Source organism: Gobius niger (genome assembly GCF_951799975.1).
Source record: "Gobius niger genome assembly, chromosome: 20".
Classification (NCBI taxonomy): Eukaryota; Metazoa; Chordata; class Actinopteri; order Gobiiformes; family Gobiidae; genus Gobius; species Gobius niger.
In genome coordinates, this window is record NC_136871.1 from 2,248,814 (window position 1) to 2,269,241 (window position 20,428).

The 20,428-nt window shown below is 42.1% G+C and overlaps 1 protein-coding gene across 1 annotated transcript in view; it reads left to right on the plus strand.

Moving 5' to 3' along the window:
* chd6 (chromodomain helicase DNA binding protein 6) overlaps positions 1 to 20,428 on the plus strand; it is a gene marked incomplete at its 3' end in the record, with an annotated part of 205,762 nt that overhangs the window by 144,733 nt on the left and 40,601 nt on the right. Inside the window, exons 23-30 of the mRNA XM_079578449.1 lie at positions 915 to 1,117; positions 4,769 to 4,849; positions 7,091 to 7,212; positions 7,293 to 7,449; positions 9,119 to 9,208; positions 10,779 to 10,882; positions 11,896 to 12,025; positions 18,644 to 18,719. Coding sequence (XP_079434575.1) covers positions 915 to 1,117; positions 4,769 to 4,849; positions 7,091 to 7,212; positions 7,293 to 7,449; positions 9,119 to 9,208; positions 10,779 to 10,882; positions 11,896 to 12,025; positions 18,644 to 18,719 — 963 coding nt within the window. The remainder of the gene's footprint in view (positions 1 to 914; positions 1,118 to 4,768; positions 4,850 to 7,090; positions 7,213 to 7,292; positions 7,450 to 9,118; positions 9,209 to 10,778; positions 10,883 to 11,895; positions 12,026 to 18,643; positions 18,720 to 20,428) is intronic.

The following is a 20,428-nucleotide window of genomic DNA, read 5'->3' on the forward strand; positions in this document are numbered from 1 at the left end:
TTTTTCACTTCTCTGTTAAACCAGCGGCACAAACAACTCATTTCATGGCCACAGCACAACTTTATATCAGCAAAAGTTCACCACAACCACCTTTTCCAGCTACATTTCAACCACGAGCAGAGTTTAGCGGCTCTTACTGAGTTTGGAGACCAACTGTTCAGCTTCACCTCGCTGCTAACGGCGGCTAGCCTCCCCGCTAACGGCGGCTAGCCTCCCCGCTAACGGCGGCTAGCCTCCCCACTAACGGCGGCTAGCCTCCCCGTTAACGGCGGCTAGCCTCCCCGTTAACGGCGGCTAGCCTCCCCGCTCTCTCCTCCTCCGTCTCCTCCATCCTGAGGTCGACGCCCGTCTCCTTTTCTTATTAAATCCACTGAAACACGTCCCGCTTCTTCCTGTCGCCGACTTTTATCTCCATGTGACAGAACTATAGCCCAGTCGAAGCTTGGTAGTAGCAGTAAGCTAGCGCTGCGGTGTTGTGACATTGTTGACACCGTTGACCAATCGGGACACACACGTTATCCCGCGCTCACAAACACAGGCCTGTCTTTGTGGATTTGGGGTCAGTATTTGAAGCCGTAGAGACGACAGACGCGCTGTGTTATAAAACATCAGCTGTTTGTCATTCTCAGTTGTTAAGTGTGAACCCCCAGACGTTCTATAATCGCACTGAATCCAGTCGTGTAGTGTGGACCCCCCATTCTATATAAGATCGTTTACGACTAGAAGAGTAGTGTAGTGTGTGCTGAGCTTAAGGTTTGTTTAATTTTCAAATGAGCCGTTAAACTGGTTATCGATGGCTGTCGGTCAATGAGCTTCTAGATTTGAACAAAGCAATTGTGTCAAAAATGTTCATAAATTCTCGGAGCTAACCTAAAAAAAGCTGCAAACTTGAAGCTGAAACCATCTGTCCCCAGGAGTCGCTGGTGATCGACACGCCGCGGGTCAGGAAGCAGACGCGTCACTATAACTCGTTCGAAGACGACGAGCTGATGGAGTTCTCGGAGCTGGACAGCGACAGCGAGGACCGGCCGTGCAGGACCCGGCGCCTGGGCGAGCGGGGCAGGAGGTACCTCAGGGCGGAGTGCTTCAGGGTGGAGAAGAACCTGCTCATATTCGGGTAAGGCCTTCACTGAACATCACTGGGCTGCGAGGGGAACTTAAGGCGAGACACTTTAGGTGAAAGTATTGATGTTTCCCGCAGTGGTGGAAGTGGAGATTTGTATCTGTTTTCCTCCCTTTACATCTTAGTTTTCACGTCAGATATAAAAATGATGATGTTTATTTGATGATGTTTTGTCTGCGAGGTGGGGGCGACCCGGAAGTAGAAAGGCCGTCTTTCCCGCGGGTTTTCATTCATAAATATTGACAGATTTGACATCCACGTGTCCTGCTAAGGGGCCCCGTGATGACGCTTTCACCCAAATATGGTGTTTTTCCTCTGGAAAAGTCAGAGAACGGGCCGAGCATGACAAAAAATTGATTAAAAAAATGACGAAAAAATTACAAAATATTGACAAAAAATGACACAAAAAAAGACAAAATGTGACAAAAATGTGATAAAAAAATGGACGTAAAAAAATAGAAAAAATGACCAAAAAATTAGATAGAAAATTGGCAAAAAAATGAAAAAAAATTGATAAAAATTTGACACAAAAAATACAAAAAATGGACAAAAAATGACAAAAAATTGATTAAAAAAACGACGAAAAAATGACAAAAAATTGACAAAAAATGACAAAATGTGACAAAAATGTGATGAAAAATTGAAGAAAAAAATACTAAAAATGACCAAAAAATTAGACAGAAAATTGGCAAAAAAATGAAAAAAAAAATGATAAAAAATTGACAAAAAAAATGACACAATTTGATTAAAAAATGACAAAAAAAATGACAAAAAATTAACAAAAAGATTACAAAAAATGGATAAAAAAAATGACAAAAAAATGACAAAATGTGACAAAGATGTGATAAAAAAAATTGACGAAAGAATTACAAAAAATGACCAAAAAAATGAGATAAAAATTTTACCAAAAAAAATGACAAAATTTGATTTAAAAAATGACGAAAAAATGACAAAAAAATGACATTATGTGACAAAAATGTGATAAAAAATTGATTAAAAAACTGATGAAAAATGACAAAAATTTGATTGAAAAAATGACAAAAAATGACAAAAATGTGATAAAAATTTGACAAAAAATGTGACAAAAAATAACATTAAAAAATGACAGAAAAGTCACAAAAAAGTGACAGAAAATGACAGAATAGCTACAAAAATGAGTTACATCCACGTGTCCTGCTAAGGGGCCCAGTGATGACGCTTTCACCCAAATATGGTGTTTTTCCTCCTACGAGACGCTGGAGCGGAAAAGTGGAAGAACGGGCCGAGCATGCGCACTCGCTACAAAACTTCAGGGCTGGTTTTCTCTGAATGAGAGAAGCCGCACTCGGGCAGAGCCTGAGCCCTTATAGAAGCTCCCACAGACTCCACACTTTACAGGCTGAGACACAACAAGATTCTGAAGGTTTTTTCAGAGGGATTTTTTAATATCTAATTCCTAGCCTGATTTATTCAGCTTTGAAAACAAAAAAACAGGCGGAATTTGAGTTTTTACAGATTTTTTCACTGATGATTAGTTTATTGAAAAACGAAGCAAAATATCCAAAATCCTCTGAAAAAATCTTAGTCACTAATATGTCAATAAAATAAAACCATAACATTTAATCTGGATCAGTTCATTATTTTGATTTCCCAAAATATAGGCAATTTTGGCCCTTTTAATGCTCAAAATGCCTTATTTTTATGTGAAATGCAATACATTTTTCCTCATATTTATATCTGTGATGTTCAGCAAAAGTTTCTCTACATTTATCTATTTTTTTCCCTGTTCACCTGCAGTGTCTCGCCTTAAAAATATGATTCACAAAAGTATCGCACGCTTCTTTCAGTTCGGGTTTCTTCACTTTCCCTTCAGTCGAATGTACTAACAGTGATGTGACGCAGCCGGTCTCCAAGGCAACGCAGCAGAATCAGCGGGACGGCAGAACCAGTCGATATTAATCTCTAAAAAGTTGAAAATTTGCAATAGTCAAGCCAGATTGATTTTTGGCCAACATTTACACACTGTATTTCAGCTCCCAGAAGACTTTTCATATCGCAGTCGCTAATCGTTCATCAGCAATTTTAGGCCAAATACTTGCTAATGTTATTTTTGTGCCTCAAAGCAGTGGTTCTCAACCTTTTGGAGCCGCGACCCCTGTTATAACAGTTAAAGAGGGGGTGTTCTGCTTTTGTCAGTCCCATAGCACCAGTCTATATCTCACTACAATGATGACAAACCTTCTGCTGGTCTGTAAATGCAGTAAATTAGAATAACTGCCTTGTATAAAATGTCTCTCTCAAAATGGCTGTAGTGAATGTCTTGAAATCGGCCTCTGTCTCTTTAAGAACCTCTGAGCCTTTAGACACGCCCCCTCCACACGCTGTCTGTGGCATCAGTGGGGAGGGGGTTCTGCTGAGGAGCAGGACAAAAATGTGACAAAAATTTGATAAAAATGTGACCAAAAAATGACAAAAAATATGAAAAAAATATGACAAAAAATGTGACAAAAATTTGATAAAAAAAATAGACGAAAAAATGACAAAAAATAGATGAAAAAATGACAAAAATATGACAAAAAAATACGAAAAAATAACAAAAAATGTGACAAAAATTTGATAAACAATTGACCAAAAAATTTAAGAAAAAATGACAAAAAAATGACAAAAAAATGACAAAAAAGTAAAAAAAAAAAAAAGAGTTGAAAACCCAACAAAAAAATGATGGAGAAAAAAAAAATCTGATGACGTGAGGAAAAAGATCCTCTCGGTTCAGGTGGGAGTTAAGGGGTTAAGAACCTCTGACCCTTTCGGACACGCCCCCTCCACACGCTGTCTGTGGCATCAGTTTCTGCTTTTATAAGTCCATCCATCCATTTTCTTCCGCTTTATCCGGGGCCGGGTCGCGGGGGCAGCAGTCTCAGCAGAGATGCCCAGACTTCCCGATCCACACACACCTCCTCCAGCTGTTCTGACCCCGAGGCCACACCTCCTCCAGCTGTTCTGACCCCGAGGCCACACCTCCTCCAGCTGTTCTGACCCCGAGGCCACACCTCCTCCAGATGTTCTGACCCCGAGGCCACACCTCCTCCAGCTGTTCTGACCCCGAGGCCACACCAGGCCAGCTCGGAGACATAGTCCCACCACCGTGTCCTGGGTCTTCCACGAGGCCTTGTCCCACTAGGACATGCCTGGAACACCTCCCGCGGGAGGCGACCAGGAGGCATCCGGAACAGATGCCCGAGCCGCCTCAGCAGCGACTCTACTCCGAGCTCCTCCCGGGTAACTGAGCTCCTCACCCGATCTCGGAGGGTGCGCCCAGCCACCCTGCGAAGGAAACTCATTTCGGCCGCTTGTATTCGCGATCTTGTCCTTTCGGTCATGACCCAAATCTCATGACCATAGGTGAGGGTGGGAACGTAGAAGTTATAAGTGCTCTGTTTAATATTTTTTACTGTTTAATATTTAGTGCTGATGTGTTTGAGTTGAGAGTAATTTTGTTTATCATAAACTGGCTGAAAATGATTAAAGTTTGCCTTCCTTATTGCCCCCAAAATCTGCTTCAGTGTTGACCATGAAGAACACCTGATAAAAGTAGAGAAAACTCCGGGCTGTCTTCTGTTCTCTGCCTGTCCTTCTCTGACCCATTTCCTGTTTCTGGGTTTCCAGGTGGGGTCGGTGGAAGGACATCCTGAACCACGGGCGCTTTAAATGGCACCTGGCGGAGCGAGACATGGAGGTGATCTGCCGGTGAGGACGCACTTCCACATCCCGGAATACACACATGAAGCATCTGGAGCGGATTCATGGAAAGCATCTGTTTAATCATGTGACGTGTGGGATAATTTTCAGTCGAAGTCCAAGGCTGTGTCCGAATGTCCACACTAGTCCATATATAGTGACTATATAGTGGTCACATGTTGTAGGGGTGTCCGAATGTCCAGAGAGAGAAAAGTAGTCCACTCAAAATTTCCCACAATGCATCTGGAAAAGTAGTGAGCATCGATGGTCACTAAACGGGTCAATATAGACCACAATGCACTGGGAGAGTGGGAGAAGAGCCTGACAGAGACGGGTCTGTGAACTAAACACGACTGAAGTAAATCAGCTGTTTCAGTCGAGTGTTTGTGTTTCTCAGGAATAAACGACCTAAATATAAACGGTTACAGGGAAAAGATGCTAATGTTAGCTGCTAACCTTTAGCTTGAGCTGTTAAATGACCGATAGCTTCATGCTAACGTTAGCTGCTAACCTTTAGCTGGAGCTGTTAAATGACCGACAGCTTCCTCTTGAATAATCCAAGCCATTCATGTAAATCCATGTGAAATATAAAGTATCTGACTCGTATTAATCCATAAATATTCCACTGTCTCGGAGTTTGGTTTTTATCACAGAAATACTTTATTCCCAGAGTTTATTGAACTTTTAGCAGATGTAGTCGCTCAATCTGCTGGTGTTTGGACAGCAGATTGAGTGACCGACTTTCGGCACGTCTAACGCTGGGGTAATTTTTTTTTTTCTTCCTTTTTTTGTGATGATAGTTTTCATTTTAATTTAAATGTCAAATAAAACGCCTGTAAAAGTGCCAAAACAGTCATTCTGTTTCATAAAATAAACGTTTGTAACAATAAATAAATTCAGATTTAAAAAATAATAAAAACATATCTGCAGCTGCAGCGCCTGACCTCACGCAGCGCGGAGAAAGTCGTGTCCGAATCGCCAACAGAATCAGTGACTACTTTTATAGGTGTTTAAATTGACAGTGCCGATTATCTATGTTCGGAGATAATGTGAGATTGCAGGAGAAATGGAGCTAAATTAAACCGGATTTGAACAATATCATAGAACATGAGTTGTGTAAAAGTCTCAAAGGAGGATGATTTATTATGAGCATCTACTGCTTGACAACATAAAGGCTCATATGTCACTGGTACAAATGCATATTGGAGATTTCCATTTCCTCAGTTTTAACTTAATGTTTAAGAAACCGTTTACTGCAAACACGCAATAATGAACAGTTCACATCCTGCATCTTTAAAGGAACAGGCCACAGTTCTTCCATACTATGATTTGTTCTTACCTGAGCTTAGACGAGTTGATGAGTACCTGTCTGGTCTTTGTGCCCGTGGAAGAGCGTGGGTGCTTCCAACTTCACCCCCGTTTGGAGCTATATGAATATACTGGGAGAGGCCAAATGCTAACAACATCTTTGGTCGTTTTGCGTGACTGAGGGCACACACAAAGACCAGACAGGTACGGATCAACTCATCTAAGCTCAGGCAAGAACATATCACAGTATGGAAAGATGGTGGCCTGTTCCTTTAAGTCTAGAGCAGGGGTGCCCAAAGTGGGGCCCGCGGGCCAAGGGTGACCTACTTTTGCGCTGCATCTGGTTAACTCTCTCCCATTCATGCTCAATGGTAAATATGGATGCAGTACACCTTTTGGCCACCAGCGTCAAGTTGGGGGCGCTGTTTCCCTCCTTTCGCTAAGTTAAGGAAACACTGTTGTAGTGTCTGGTTATTAATCAATCACAGAGGGTTGTAGCATCGACTTTCACATTTTTCCAACTTTTATTGCAAAGGTTGTTGACATCAACTAAGGTACATGTTAAAAATTGACTTTAAGAATAGAATTTAAACTGAACTGACACTTTCAAAATGATCTAATATGGCATTTTCTTTGAGTTAAATGAATGAGGTAAAACCACTGTAGGTGCTTTAGATACAGGTGGTGTTGTTGTTTACATTTTGCACTACATTGCTACAATTGTTGATTTTATTCTACTAAAACTTGGCTTTTGCTGCCTTCTCAATTAAGCATAAACAATATTGGACTTTCACTCAGTCTGTGTGTTAGTATATGTTTGTGACTGATGTGAAAAATACACAAAAATACATTACTACTACTACTTTTTATTGAAGTTGTGTTTTCACACATCTGTTGGTTTTACTTGTACTGAAACACATTTACCGTGTTCTTCCCGCGCAGGGCTCTGCTGGTTTACTGCCTCAGACATTACAAAGGAGACGACAAAATCAAGAGCTTCATCTGGGACCTGATCGCCCCGACCAAAGACGGACAGGAGGACCAGACTCTGCTCAACCACTCAGGTCAGACACCAGACCCTAAAAGCCAACAGTTTATATTTATTTAGTGTATTGTAAATGACGATCTGTGCGCTGGGTTGCAGGTCTGTCCGTCCCGGTCCCGCGGGGCAGGAAGGGGAAGAAGCTGAAGACTGGAGGTGCTGGAGAGGTGCAGAGCGCAGACTGGCTGGTCCACTGTAACCCGGAGGTGGTGCTGCAGGACGAGAGCTACAAGAAGCACCTCAAGCAGCACTGCAACAAGTCAGTGCACGTCCACACCGCGGGACATGAACGCAGAATGTTCTAGCAATACTGTACAAAACACAAGACTTTACCCTCCAGAGATATTGATGTTTTACCTTTTTAACTCACACCTTAACCGAGCTTCACCAGAGTAACGCCTCATTTGAAAGCAAAGACCTACAAAACAGATCTAGAAGGATCTTTTTCCTCGCATTGTTGCCGCTTTGTCGTTATTTTTTTGACATTTTGGTTCAATGATTTTTTGTCACATTTTTGTTGGGTTTTCATTGCACATTTTGCCACTTTTTCCATCACATTTGTATCACTTTTTGTCACTTTTTTGTTAGATTTTCATTACTTTTTCAGCAATTTTTTCATCACTTTTTCGTAATTTTTTTCATCCATTTTTCATAATTTTTTCATCACTTTTTCATCATTTTTTCATCATTTTTTCATCATTTTTTCATCATTTTTTCATCACTCATTCGTCATTTTTTCATACATTTTTTTCCCTTTTTAAATGATTTTTTAATCATTTTTTCATCACTTTTTAATACATTTTTCATCATTTTTTAATTATTTTTTCATCACTTTTTAATACATTTTTCATCATTTTTTAAATTATTTTTTCATCACTTTTTCATCCAAATTATAATGTTTTTTTCATCACTTTTCAGTCATTTTTTTCATACATTTTTGGCCCTTTTTAAAATTAATTTTTCATCACTTTTTTTAAAATCATTTTTCATACATTTTTTCATCACTTTTTCGGCATTTTTTTCATCAATTTTTCATTATTTTTTCATCAATCATTCATCACTTTTCCGTCACTTTTTAAATTATTTTTTTAAATCATTTTTTCATCCATTTTTAATAATTTTTCCATCACTTTTTTGTCATTTTTTCATAAATTTTTCACCCTTTTTGAATACATTTTTCATCCATTTTAAATATTTTTTTTTTTTTTTAGCAAATTTGTATTATTTTTTCATCACATTTTCGTCACTTTTTCTTCACTTTTCATAATTTTTTAAAATATTTTTTCATCATTTTTTCATCAATTTTTCATCACTGTTTTGTCACTTTTTCGTTACTTTTTTCCATCACTTTTTCATCACATTTTCATCTTCGTACGTCGCTATTTTGACACTTTTTTTCCAAGAAGCTTCTAGATTTGGTCAAAGTCGAACTGGAGAAAATGTGCTCGGTTCAGGTGGGGGTTAAGAGGTTAAAAACTGTTCAAACTGAGCTTCTTTCACAAAATGTACCATATGTTCTTTGCTCTTTTTATCGAGTCTGCCATTGAAAAAGACTGCATTATTTATCTTCAAAAAGTTTGTCAAAATGAAGATGCAGACGATGTTTCAGAGCAGGAATACGCTCCCCTCCCCCCCCCACACACACATTTCACACATTTCACACATTACGCCGCCTAAAATGGCTTTACCACATGAATTTTAATTGTATGTTAATTAATTGGCTCTCACATCCTCCAGCCGAGATGTGCTTCGCGGCGTCTAACAGCACGATTAGGTTAGTGCCGCTGTGAAAACGGCAAACGCAGAGTGATTACCCGGAGCAGATGGCCGCGTGGGAGAACGACACCATTTAAAGCATCGCCGTGTCCTTATGTTTTGGGACAACGGCGGCGAAAACGAGCCGCCTGACCCCCGTTTTGTCTCCCCAGGGTGCTGCTGAGAGTGCGCATGTTGTACTATCTGAAGGTGGAGGTGCTGGGAGAAGCTGCCAACCAGGCGCTGGAGGGGATTCCTGCCAGGTAACACAGGCTGTTCCGGTCCTTTGTGTCGTTTACATTGTAGAGTCTGAGGGAGATGCCGTGTCATAGTACAGGGTGACTCAAAGGTTAGCTCAAGTTCAGTTTGCTCAGGATTTTTTTTAGTAGTGGTGGGACTCGAGTAAAACATTTTCATTGAATTTATTTTTTAGTAAAACATAAAAGGAATAGTCCACCGTTTTTCCATACTGAGATATGTTCTTACCTGAGCTGTGACGAGTTCTTTAGGACCTGTCTGATCTTCAGTCACGTAAACACAGCGCAGACGGCGTTAGCATTTAGCCTCTCCCTCTCTCCTCTATAGCTCCAAAACAGGTCAAGATAGAAGCTACCAAGCTCTTCCACGTTTTCCCTATTTAAATATGGTTATGTGAAGTGTTCCACTACAAAGTATAATTACACACAATTAAACAATGTGGATTTTCTAAGTGGATAAAAGGGGTAACTATATTGCAAGGCGTAATAATACCAGGAGTAGTTCGAAATCCACGCAGTAATCTTCACTTTACTGTGCGGATGCCAAATTACTCCTGGTATTATTACGCCTTACAATATAGTTCCCCCTTTTATCCGCTTAGAAAATCCACATTGTTTAGTTTTGTGTAATTATACTTTGTAGTGGAACACTTCACGTAACCATATTTAAATAGGGAAAACGTGGAAGAGCTTGGTAGCTTCTATCTTGACCTGTTTTGGAGCTATAGAGGAGAGAGGGAGAGGCTAAATGCTAACGCCGTCTGCGCTGTGTTTACGTGACTGAAGATCAGACAGGTCCTAAAGAACTCGTCAAAGCTCAGGTAAGAACATATCTCAGTATGGAAAAACACTGGCCTGTTCCTTTAACGTGAGTCCGACTTTCAACTTACCCAGAGATTCACCACCATTCCTCCAACTAAGCAGCTAGCCTTGCTGCTTCTAGCCTAGCCAAACGTTGCCGAGCAACGCGCAAACTTTTGGGAACTATTTGTCGCGGAAGTCATTAAATAAACCTTTCGACCTTCATAAAAGTGTACGAAGTTTATGTTGTGTGTTCAGTTGGCAAATGGCCGAATAATAAGCGGATAATGTATAGAACGCTGGTCATTGTCGGGAAAATAAGCACCTTCAGGGCGAGAACGGTTTTCCTGATAATGACCAGCGTTCTATACATTATCTCTTACTGAATCACACATTTTATCTCCTCTCAATGTCCCTTGAATGATCCTTATAATACTCTTTTCAACATGGAAAAGTGGGTAGACATGCCCAGTTCTCAGTCTCGCCGAGTCCTCCCGAGTCAAAGGAAGTCGCGCAGAGTCGTGTCTTGTAGTGTTGGGCGTTTGAATCGTAATGTGTGTCATAATGTGTGATGTGAGCTGGGATTCAAACCCACGACCTTCCGATCACGTGACGACCTCCTTGTATTAGCTCAGCAGTTCATGTATCAGTCTTCTCTCAAAGTCTGATGTTTAAAGCTGAATCTGTGTTTAAAGAAACGCTACACACGATGTTTGTGGCTGTGAAAGTCTTGCACAGTCATGGCAGAACACTGACCGAGTGTTTTTGCTGACAGTAAACTGGAGGTCACGCTCCCGGACATCGACTACATCGAGATCCCGGCTTCGTGGTGGGACGCAGACGCCGACAAGTCTCTGCTCATAGGAGTCCATAAACACGGTGAGGAGACTTCAGCAAAGGAACAGCGCCAAGACTAAAGCCTTAAAGTGCATGTGACATATTATTGTAGCTTCACTTCCTTATTGGACACTGGCAGGAAGTGACATACATAGAGGTATTTTAAACTGTTGCTGTGCCGACCATGGGAAATGAGTCTAAGCTTTACCTCTATCTATGTCACTTCCTGTCAGCAGCTCAAAAATAACTTCCACTGCAGCTTCACTGATATAAAAATGATTATTATTACTTATAACAGATGTTGTATTTCATCTAAATATGTCATATTTTCAAAAGCATTAAAGCGCCTTAATAAATCCTTTTCGTAGTGGGGGTAATACAAGTGTGTATGGGATGATTGGAGGGTCTACACTTGCAACGTCACTGCCACCGGACCGGAGCAACCAATACTCACTAATAGAATCACGAAGAAGAAGCTAACATGCTAACGGGCAAAGCTAACTGCGGGCTAGCGTCACTTTAAACAGTATTTACAGCAAAGTTTGAGTGAAAAAAATGATTTCCATTGTATAATTGGATATCTTTCCTTTGTCTTTCCTGTCAGTGTAGTATTTACTCTCCAAGACAATTAATCAGTTAAATAATCTCAACTGGCTACGACACCTGCAGTTGCGCTTATAGCCTCTAGGGGCAAGAGTTACTTAGTACTGCTTTAAAACCTGTTAGTTGCACTTTCAATGTCATTAAAAAAGCATTAAATTTAGTTCCTTTGGAGAATAATGACACTGCTCAACTATTTTATAGATATAACAATGCAAAAATATGGTCTAAAACACATTCAGCTGCAGCTTTGGTTGAAATCTAACACTTCTTTTTAACCTGTTGTTTCCCATTTGATTAATGTCCCGTCATCCCTGTGTTTGATAGAATATTAGCCGATCTTAAGAAATGAAATGTGCCCTTATTTGACCATTTGTGTCGTTGTAAATATAGTATCTGGGCATTAGTGAGTTTGTTCCCGTACATTGACTGTACTGTGGGGTTTCCTCCTCCAGGGTACGAGCGCTACAATGCGATGCGTGCAGACCCGGAGCTGTGTTTCCTGGAGAGGGTGGGCATGCCTGACGTCACCGCTCTGTCCGCCGAGCAGGGAGGGGTGGAGGCCAACGCCGACGCCGCTGACTGGTAAAGCATGAAAAATCACAGAAATGTCTTTAGCTCTGAGCCGGTTCCTGTAAACACGCACATTTTGTCAGTCGTCGAATCCCAGACCCGAACGTTCTGTCCTGATGCAAAAGACTTGGGAAGGCAGGCACAATACTAACGTACGGGGAGGTGTGTTTGCTCCTTTTCCACTTGTCCGTTTCCGGGTCGTGGGGGCTGTTGGAGCTGCCCAAATCACATAGCACCAGCGCCTATGGCTCCTCCTGCAGGTGGTGGGTCCACGGAAGGACGGCCTCACCCTCGTGTTGCCTTCGTGGGTCTTTTTGACCCACTGTTACGTTCCGGGCATTTGGATGCAAGGTGACACAAGGGGGCGCCTTCCAACCTTCTCAGTGTAAATGTGAGTTGACTTTCTTCAGAGTGAGACTTTAGGTCAGACACCATGAGTGACAGTAACATGAGGCTAAATACAGTGAGCTCTTTGTTTGCAGTAAAAAGGCTGAGGCCTCATTGCTCTTCAGTCACAGACTGAGAAGTGAAGAAGGAAGTCATGGAGCTTCTGCTTTAGACAGAACTTCAGACTTCTGCTGCAGGTAAGAGTCATATCATATTCTGAAACTCAAATATGTAGTAAAAACATAATACATGGAAAGTTATTATTACAACTACAAAAAGAAAAATATTTGAAAATCCTGTATCTAAAAAAAAAAAAGTTTTTTATTTATTTACTCTCATTCTAAAAAAAACAAACCCAGGTCATGTGTATCTGCTGTAGAGTCATGTTTGTCCCAGTTCCTCTGAGTCGTGGTGCAGCAGGACTGATGTGGACAGATGTTACAGAAGAAGCTCGTGAGGTTCATTTCTTCAACAGTTTCTATAGTAACTGTTTTCTCCAAAGTAAAAGTAGATCTACCACAGTCCTGTCCACATCTGTCACGGTCCACCAGGACCCACCACGACTCAGAGGAACTGGGACAAACATGACCTACAGCAGATACAAATGACCTGGGTTTGTTTGTTTTAGAATGAGAGTAAATAAAAAAACTAATTATTTGATTAGACACAGGATTTTCAAATATTCTTCTTTTTGTAATTGCAATAATAATTTTCCATATATTATGTTTTTACTACATATTTGAGTTTTAGAATATGATATGACCCTTACATGCAGCAGAAGTCCCACAGTCAAACATTTTGCAAGACCACTTTTAGCTTTCATTACAGCTCACCGTCTTTTTCTTCTTCTTGTTCTTCTTCCTCTTCTTCTTCTACTTCTTCCTCTTCTTCTTCTACTTCTTCCTCTACTTCTTCCTCTACTTCTTCTACTTCTAGCTACTTCTACTTCTAACTACTTCTACTTCTAACTACTTCTTCTTCTACTTCTTCTTCTACTTCTACTTCTTCTTCTACTTCTAACTACTTCTTCTTCTACTTCTAACTACTTCTACTTCTAACTACTTCTTCTTCTACTTCTAACTACTTCCACTTCTTCTACTTCTAACTACTTCTTACTTCAGACCCATCAGCCCTGGTATCTCTAATACAATCAAAGCTGCCCTGATGCTAAAACAAGGCATGTGTTCAAACAGAACAGGCTCATGTTGATGTTTTCATCCAGACTCTCCGCTGTCGGCGCGACCCACGTCCTGACACTTTTGTTTTGCATTTTGTTGCGTCTCACCCTCGTCCTCTGAGCGTCTAGAGGAAGAGTGTGGGAAGAGTGTGGGCAGAGTGTGGGACGAGTGTGGGCAGAGTGTGGGCAGAGTGGAGCCTCTGTCGACAAACGAGCAGCTTTGGTGCTGACAGGCTGTGTTGTTTACACCTGCTGCTAACGCTACTACAGAGAGTTACACCGTTTGGTTTCATTCAGCCGTGTTCCGGGAAGATCGCTCGCCGTTTACAGCCAGTGTTGAGATGCAGAGATTTAGTTTTTTTAAGTTTACAAGTCGACATCTAGACCGGCTCATCCATCCGTTTCCCCCAGAGTGAGTATCAGGGCTCCTTCTCCTCCATCTTCTCCTCCATCATCTTCTTCTTCCTCCTCCTTCTTCTCTTTCTTTTTCTTCTTCTTCTTCTCTTCCTTCTTCTTCTCTTCCTTCTTCTTCTTCTTCTTCTTCTTCTCTTCCTTCTTCGCTTCCTCCTTCTTCTTCTCTTCCTTCTTCTTCTTCTTCTCTTCCTTCTTCTTCTCTTCCTTCTTCTTCTTCTGCTCTTCCTTCTTCTTCGTTTACAGCCAGTTTTGAGATTCAGAGATTTCGTTTTTTAAGTTTACAAGTCCACATCTAGACCAGAGTGAGTATCAGGGCTGTCGGGTGTTCCTCCAGAGTGAGTATCAGGGCTGGTGGTTGTTCCTCCAGAGTGAGTATCAGGGCTGTCGGGTGTTCCCCCAGAGTGAGTATCAGGGCTGTCGGGTGTTCCCCCAGAGTGAGTATCAGGGCTGTCGGGTGTTCCCCCAGAGTGAGTATCAGGGCTGTCGGGTGTTCCCCCAGAGTGAGTATCAGGGCTGTCGGGTGTTCCCCCAGAGTGAGTATCAGGGCTGTCGGGTGTTCCTCCAGAGTGAGTATCAGGGCTGTCGGGTGTTCCCCCAGAGTGAGTGTCAGGGCTGTCGGGCGTCCTCTGAACTACAATATCCTCCGTTTGTTTTGTTGTCAGGGATTTACCAGCGTTTGTTCAGCTGAAATAATCTTCAAATATTTAGTTAATTGAGACTCGGCTAATCCCTCATGAGTAAAGGGGGGAGAAAAGACAATAGGTGCTTGAAAGGCCTTCTTCTTCTTCTTCTTCTTCTTCTTCTTCTGCTTCTTCTCTTCCTCCTTCTTCTCTTCTCTTCCTCCTTCCTCTTCTCCTTCTTCTCTTCCTCCTTCTTCTCTTCTCTTCCTCCTTCCTCTTCTCCTTCTTCCTCTTCCTCCTTCTTCTTCTATTCAAATATTTAGTTAATTGAGATTCGGCTAATCCCTCATGAGTAAAGGGGGTAGAAAAGACAATAGGTGCTTGAAAGGCCTTCTTCCTTCTCCTTCTCTTCCTTCTTCTTCTTCTTCTTCTTCTTCTATTCAAATATTTAGTTAATTGCGTGAGACTCGGCTAATCCCTCATGAGTAAATGGGAGAGAAAAGACAATAGGTGCTGGAAAAGCCTTCTTCCTTCTTCTCTTCCTCTTTTCCTCCTTCTTCTCCTTCTTCTTCTTCTTCTTCTTCTGTTGAAATATTTAGTTAATTGCGTGAGACTCGGCTAATCCCTAAATTGATTTGTTGAAATAATAATACACTGCTCACAAAAACTTAGGGCACACTCAAAAAACTCAATGTAACTCCAAGTCAGTCAGATTTCTGGGATCTCAGACTGTCCAGTTAGGAAGCCACGCTTATTGTGAATCAGTTTCACTTGGTGTTGTGGAAATTAAACAGACACAGGTGGAAACGAGAGGCAATTAGCAAGATCACTCCAAAAGAGGAATGTTTTTGCAGGTGGTGACCACAGACCATTTCCCTGTCTTCATCCTTTGTGCCGTGTTTTTGGAACACTTTTGCATTTGTCCAGTGTTCTCACCACTAGAGGCATCATGAGGAGCATCTACAACCCACAGAAGCTGCTCAGGGAGTGATGCTCATCCAAAATGGCGCGTCCATTCATGCTGTGGCAAGAAGGTTTGCCGTGTCTCCCAGCGCAGTGTCCAGAGCATGGAGGAGATACCAGGAGACAGGCCAGTACACCAGGAGACCTGGGGGGGCCGACCGAGGTCAACAACCCAGCAGCAGGACCGCGATCTGCTCATTTGTGCACGGAGAAACAGGAGAAGCACTGCCCGAGCCCTACAAAATGACCTCCAGAGGGCCACAAATGTGCATGTTGGTCCTCAAACGGTCACAAACCGACTCCATGAGGGTGGTATGAGGGGGGTATGAGGGGGGTATGAGGGGGGTATGAGGGGGGTATGAGGGGGGTATGAGGGGGGTATGAGGGGGGTATGAGGGCCCGACGTCCACATGTTGGGCCGGTGCTTACTGCCCAACACCGTGCAGCACGATTGGCATTTGCCCGAGAACACAGCGATTGGCAGATTGGCCAATGGTGCCCTGTGCTCTTCACGGATGAGAGCAGGTTCACCCTGAGCACATGTGACAGACGTGACAGAGTCTGGAGACGCCCTGGAGAACGTTCTGCTGCTGCAACATCATCCAGCATGACCGGTTTGGTGGTGGGTCAGTGATGGTCTGGGGAGGCATTTCATTGGAGGCCCACACAGCCCTCCATGTGCGAGCCAGAGGTTCCCTGACTGGCATTGGGGACCGGGATGAGATCCTCAGACCTATTGTAAGACCATATGCTGGTGCTGTGGGCCCTGGGTTCCTTCTGATGCCTGATAATGCCAGGCCACATGTGGCAAGAGTGTGTCAGCAAGTCCTGCATGATGAAGGTATTGATGTTCTGGACTGGCCTGCCCGTTCCCCAGACTTAAATCCAATAGAGCACATCTGGGACATCATGTCTCGGTCCATCCATCAACGCCACGTCGCACCACAGACTGTCCAGGAGCTACTGATGCTCTAATCCAGGTCTGGGAGGAGATCCCTCAGGAGGACATCCGTGGTCTCATCAGGAGCTGCCCAGGCGTTGTAGGGAGTGCATTCAGGCACGTGGAGGCCACACACACCACTGAGGATGATACAGACTCGTTTGGAGGAATTTCTACTGAATCTGGATCAACCAGTGACCTGATTTGTTACTTTGATTTTGACTATAATTTTGGATCCAGACCTCCAGGGGCTGAGAATTTGATTTCCATTTATCATTCTTATGTTATTTTGTTCTCAACACATTGCCCTACACTATGAATAAAGATTTTCATCTGAAAAATCGAATTGATTGACATCTAGGATGTGTTTTTTGAGTGTGCCCTAAGTTTTTGTGAGCAGTGTATGTAATACATGTCTTAATATGACACCAACACATTTAGAAATGACTCAAATGTGACTTAAACTAAAAGCATTTTTGTCCAAAAGACTGAAGAGGGCTGCCCTAAACAGCACTGTCGTGGAGTAGCGCTCCTCTCGGTCTACCCCGAGGGCAGCTGTGGCTACATATGGAGTGAATAAGTCCCCCCTCCCGTCCTCGTTAAACTCAGCGCGTTAAAGGTACTTTCTGGCTTTTGTTGTGACAGTTAAACACCAGAGGAAGCAGAAAACCGTCCTCCAGACTTTGATCCTGAGCTGGAGGTGACGGTAAACGGCGGCTGCTTTGTTAGCGCGGCGCCTTCATCTCGGCGAGGAGCTCCGGCGGCAGAGCACATGAGACGAGCGGCTTTAAAACGGGGAATCAAAAGACTAAAACATGGTGACAAGAGGAATTCTCATCAGGGACAAACGTTGATATTCAAAGAGAAAACACTGAAGAGCTTTTTTTGTGTTTGTATTTTTATGCTTTTTTAATTTGTATATAAAAGCTTCCATGCATCCGTTTACTGAATACATTTCTTCTTTCGCAGCGGTAAAACAGAGGAGCCCAAAGGAACATTTTTGTTGAATTTTTTTCACTTTTTGTTGAATTTTTGTCACTTTTAGGTTGAATTTTTGTAGATTTTTTTTCACTTTTAGGTTGAATTTTTGTCACTTTTTTGTTGAGCTTTTGTTGAATTTTTTTCACTTTTTGGTTGAGTTTTTGTCACATTTTTGTTGAATTTTTGTTGAATTTTTGTCACATTTTGTTGAATTTTTGTCACATTTTGTTGAATTTTTGTTGAATTTTTGTTGAATTTTTGTTGAATTTTTGTTGAATTTTTGTCACTTTTTGGTTGAGTTTTTGTTGATTTTTTGTTGAGTTTTTGTTGATTTTTTGTTGAATTTTTGTTGAATTTTTGTTGAATTTTTGTTGAATTTTTGTTGAATTTTTGTTAAATTTTTGTTGAATTTTTGTTGAATTTTTTTCACTTTTTGATGAATTTTTGTCACTTTTAGGTTGAATTTTTGTAGATTTTTTTTCACTTTTAGGTTGAATTTTTGTCACTTTTTTGTTGAGCTTTTGTTGAATTTTTGTCACATTTTGTTGAATTTTTGTCACATTTTGTTGAATTTTTTTCACTTTTTTGTTGAATTTTTGTCACATTTTTGTTGAATTTTTGCCACTTTTTATTTATTATTTTTGTCACTTTTTGGTTGAGTTTTTGTTGATTTTTTGTTGAATTATTGTCACTTTTTATTTTTTATTTATGTCACCTTTTGGTTGGTTGCGTTTTTGTCACTTTTTTGTCGCGTTTACATCCTTGTTTTCTTCTCATTTTTTGTGGCTGTTTTGATGCTTTTTTCCCCAAGAAGCTTTTTGATTCGGGTAAAGCCAAACTGGAGAAAACGGGATCCGTCCAGGTGGGAGTTAAGAGCTTAAAAACGGCGACGGAAGCGAATCTTTCCATGGATGAAGAACACTTCGGTGGAGGAGTTTTCTGATTTTTCCACAGCGTTGACTATTTCTATACTTTATTGGGCGCAGTGTGTGACAGACAGAGGGCGAAGGTCGGCGAGATGTGGCGGGCGAGCTACAAACGTTCATATTCAAAGAGAAAACACTGAAGACCTTTTTTTTTAATGCTTTTTTATCTGTATATGAAAGTTTCCATGCATCCGTTTACTGAATCCATTTCTTCTTTCGCAGCGGTAAACCAGAGGAGCCCAAAGAGGACGCAGAGAGCAAAGCTGACGGAGGAGAGGAGCGCGAGGAGAACGAAAAGGTGACGCCTCATCAGGGGTTTTGTGGGACATTACAAAGAGTCACTCAGGGCTTCGTGCCAAAAGCTGGGCCTTAAATGTCATTAAAAAGCGTTCAGTTGGATTGAAACTGGCATTAAATCTGAATGTATTGGATAGAGATGCACAGATGCCACATGCTCGTACCAATGGGCGCTCTGCTTTATGCCCACGACACTAAGTCTTGCGATCTAGATCCGATCCGATGTTGTGTCCCAGCCCTAGTACGATAGGATTCTTGGCTGCACCAACTCAATTCTTTCTTCATTACTTTTTTCTCTCCTTTCTACTTCCTTCCTTCCTTCTGTTTTTCTCTCCTTCCTTCTTCCTGCCTTCCTTCCTTCCTTCTGTCTTTGTCTCCTTCCTTCTTCCTGCCTTCCTTCCTTCTTCCTTCCTTCCTTCCTTCTTCCTGCCTTCCTTCCTTCTTCCTTCCTTCCTTCCTTCCTTCCTTCTGTCTTTGTCTCCTTCCTTCTTCCTGCCTTCCTTCCTTCTTCCTTCCTTCCTTCCTTCCTTCTGTCTTTGTCTCCTTCCTTCCTTCTTCCTTCCTTCTTTCCTTCCTTCCTTCTGTCTTTGTCTCCTTCCTTCCTTCTTCCTGCCTTCTTTCCTTCCTTCCTTCTGTCTTTGTCTCCTTCCTTCCTTCCTTCCTTCCTTCTGTCTTTGTCTCCTTCCTTCCTTCTTCCTGCCTTCCTTCTGTCTTTGTCTCCTTCCTTCCTTCTTCCTTCTTTCCTTCCTTCCTTCTGTCTTTGTCTCCTTCCTTCCTTCTTCCTGCCTTCTTTCCTTCCTTCCTTCTGTCTTTGTCTCCTTCCTTCCTTCTTCCTGCCTTCCTTCTGTCTTTGTCTCCTTCCTTCCTTCTTCCTTCCTTCCTTCCTTCTGTCTTTGTCTCCTTCCTTCCTTCTTCCTTCTTTCCTTCCTTCCTTCTTTCCTTCCTTCCTTCCTTCTGTCTTTGTCTCCTTCCTTCCTTCTTTCCTTCCTTCCTTCCTTCCTTTCTTCCTTCCTTCCTTCCTTCCTTCTGTCTTTGTCTCCTTCCTTCCTTCTTTCCTTCCTTCCTTCCTTCCTTCCTTCCTTTCTTCCTTCCTTCCTTCCTTCTGTCTTTGTCTCCTTCCTTCCTTCTTTCCTTCCTTCCTTCTTTCCTTCCTTCCTTCCTTCCTTTCTTCCTTCCTTCCTTCCTTCCTTCTGTCTTTGTCTCCTTCCTTCCTTCTTTCCTTCCTTCCTTTCTTCCTTCCTTCCTTCCTTCCTTCCTTCTGTCTTTGTCTCCTTCCTTCCTTCCTTCCTTCCTTCCTTCCTTCCTTTCTTCCTTCCTTCCTTCCTTCCTTCCTTCCTTCTGTCTTTGTCTCCTTCCTTCTTTCCTTCCTTCCTTCCTTCCTTCCTTCCTTTCTTCCTTCCTTCCTTCCTTCCTTCCGTCTGTTTTTCTCTCCTCCCTTCCTTCTTTCTTTCATTCTCTCCGCCATTGCTGTAGTACCTCCATATCGCCACTAGGCCCCCATTGAAAAGCATTGGAGTTTAAACACCTTTAAAAAAAACAACTTTAACGCCTGGTTTCTATTTTTTCAACACTAGACTAGGCTGATCTTCCTCCTGAGATAACGCTGGGTTAGTCACAATTTAAGAAACCAGGCTGGTTTTCGTGAGAAGTATTTTTGAAATCTGGTACTTAATGAGGGTCGGACTGTTAGCACTGGAGCAGCGCGAGCTA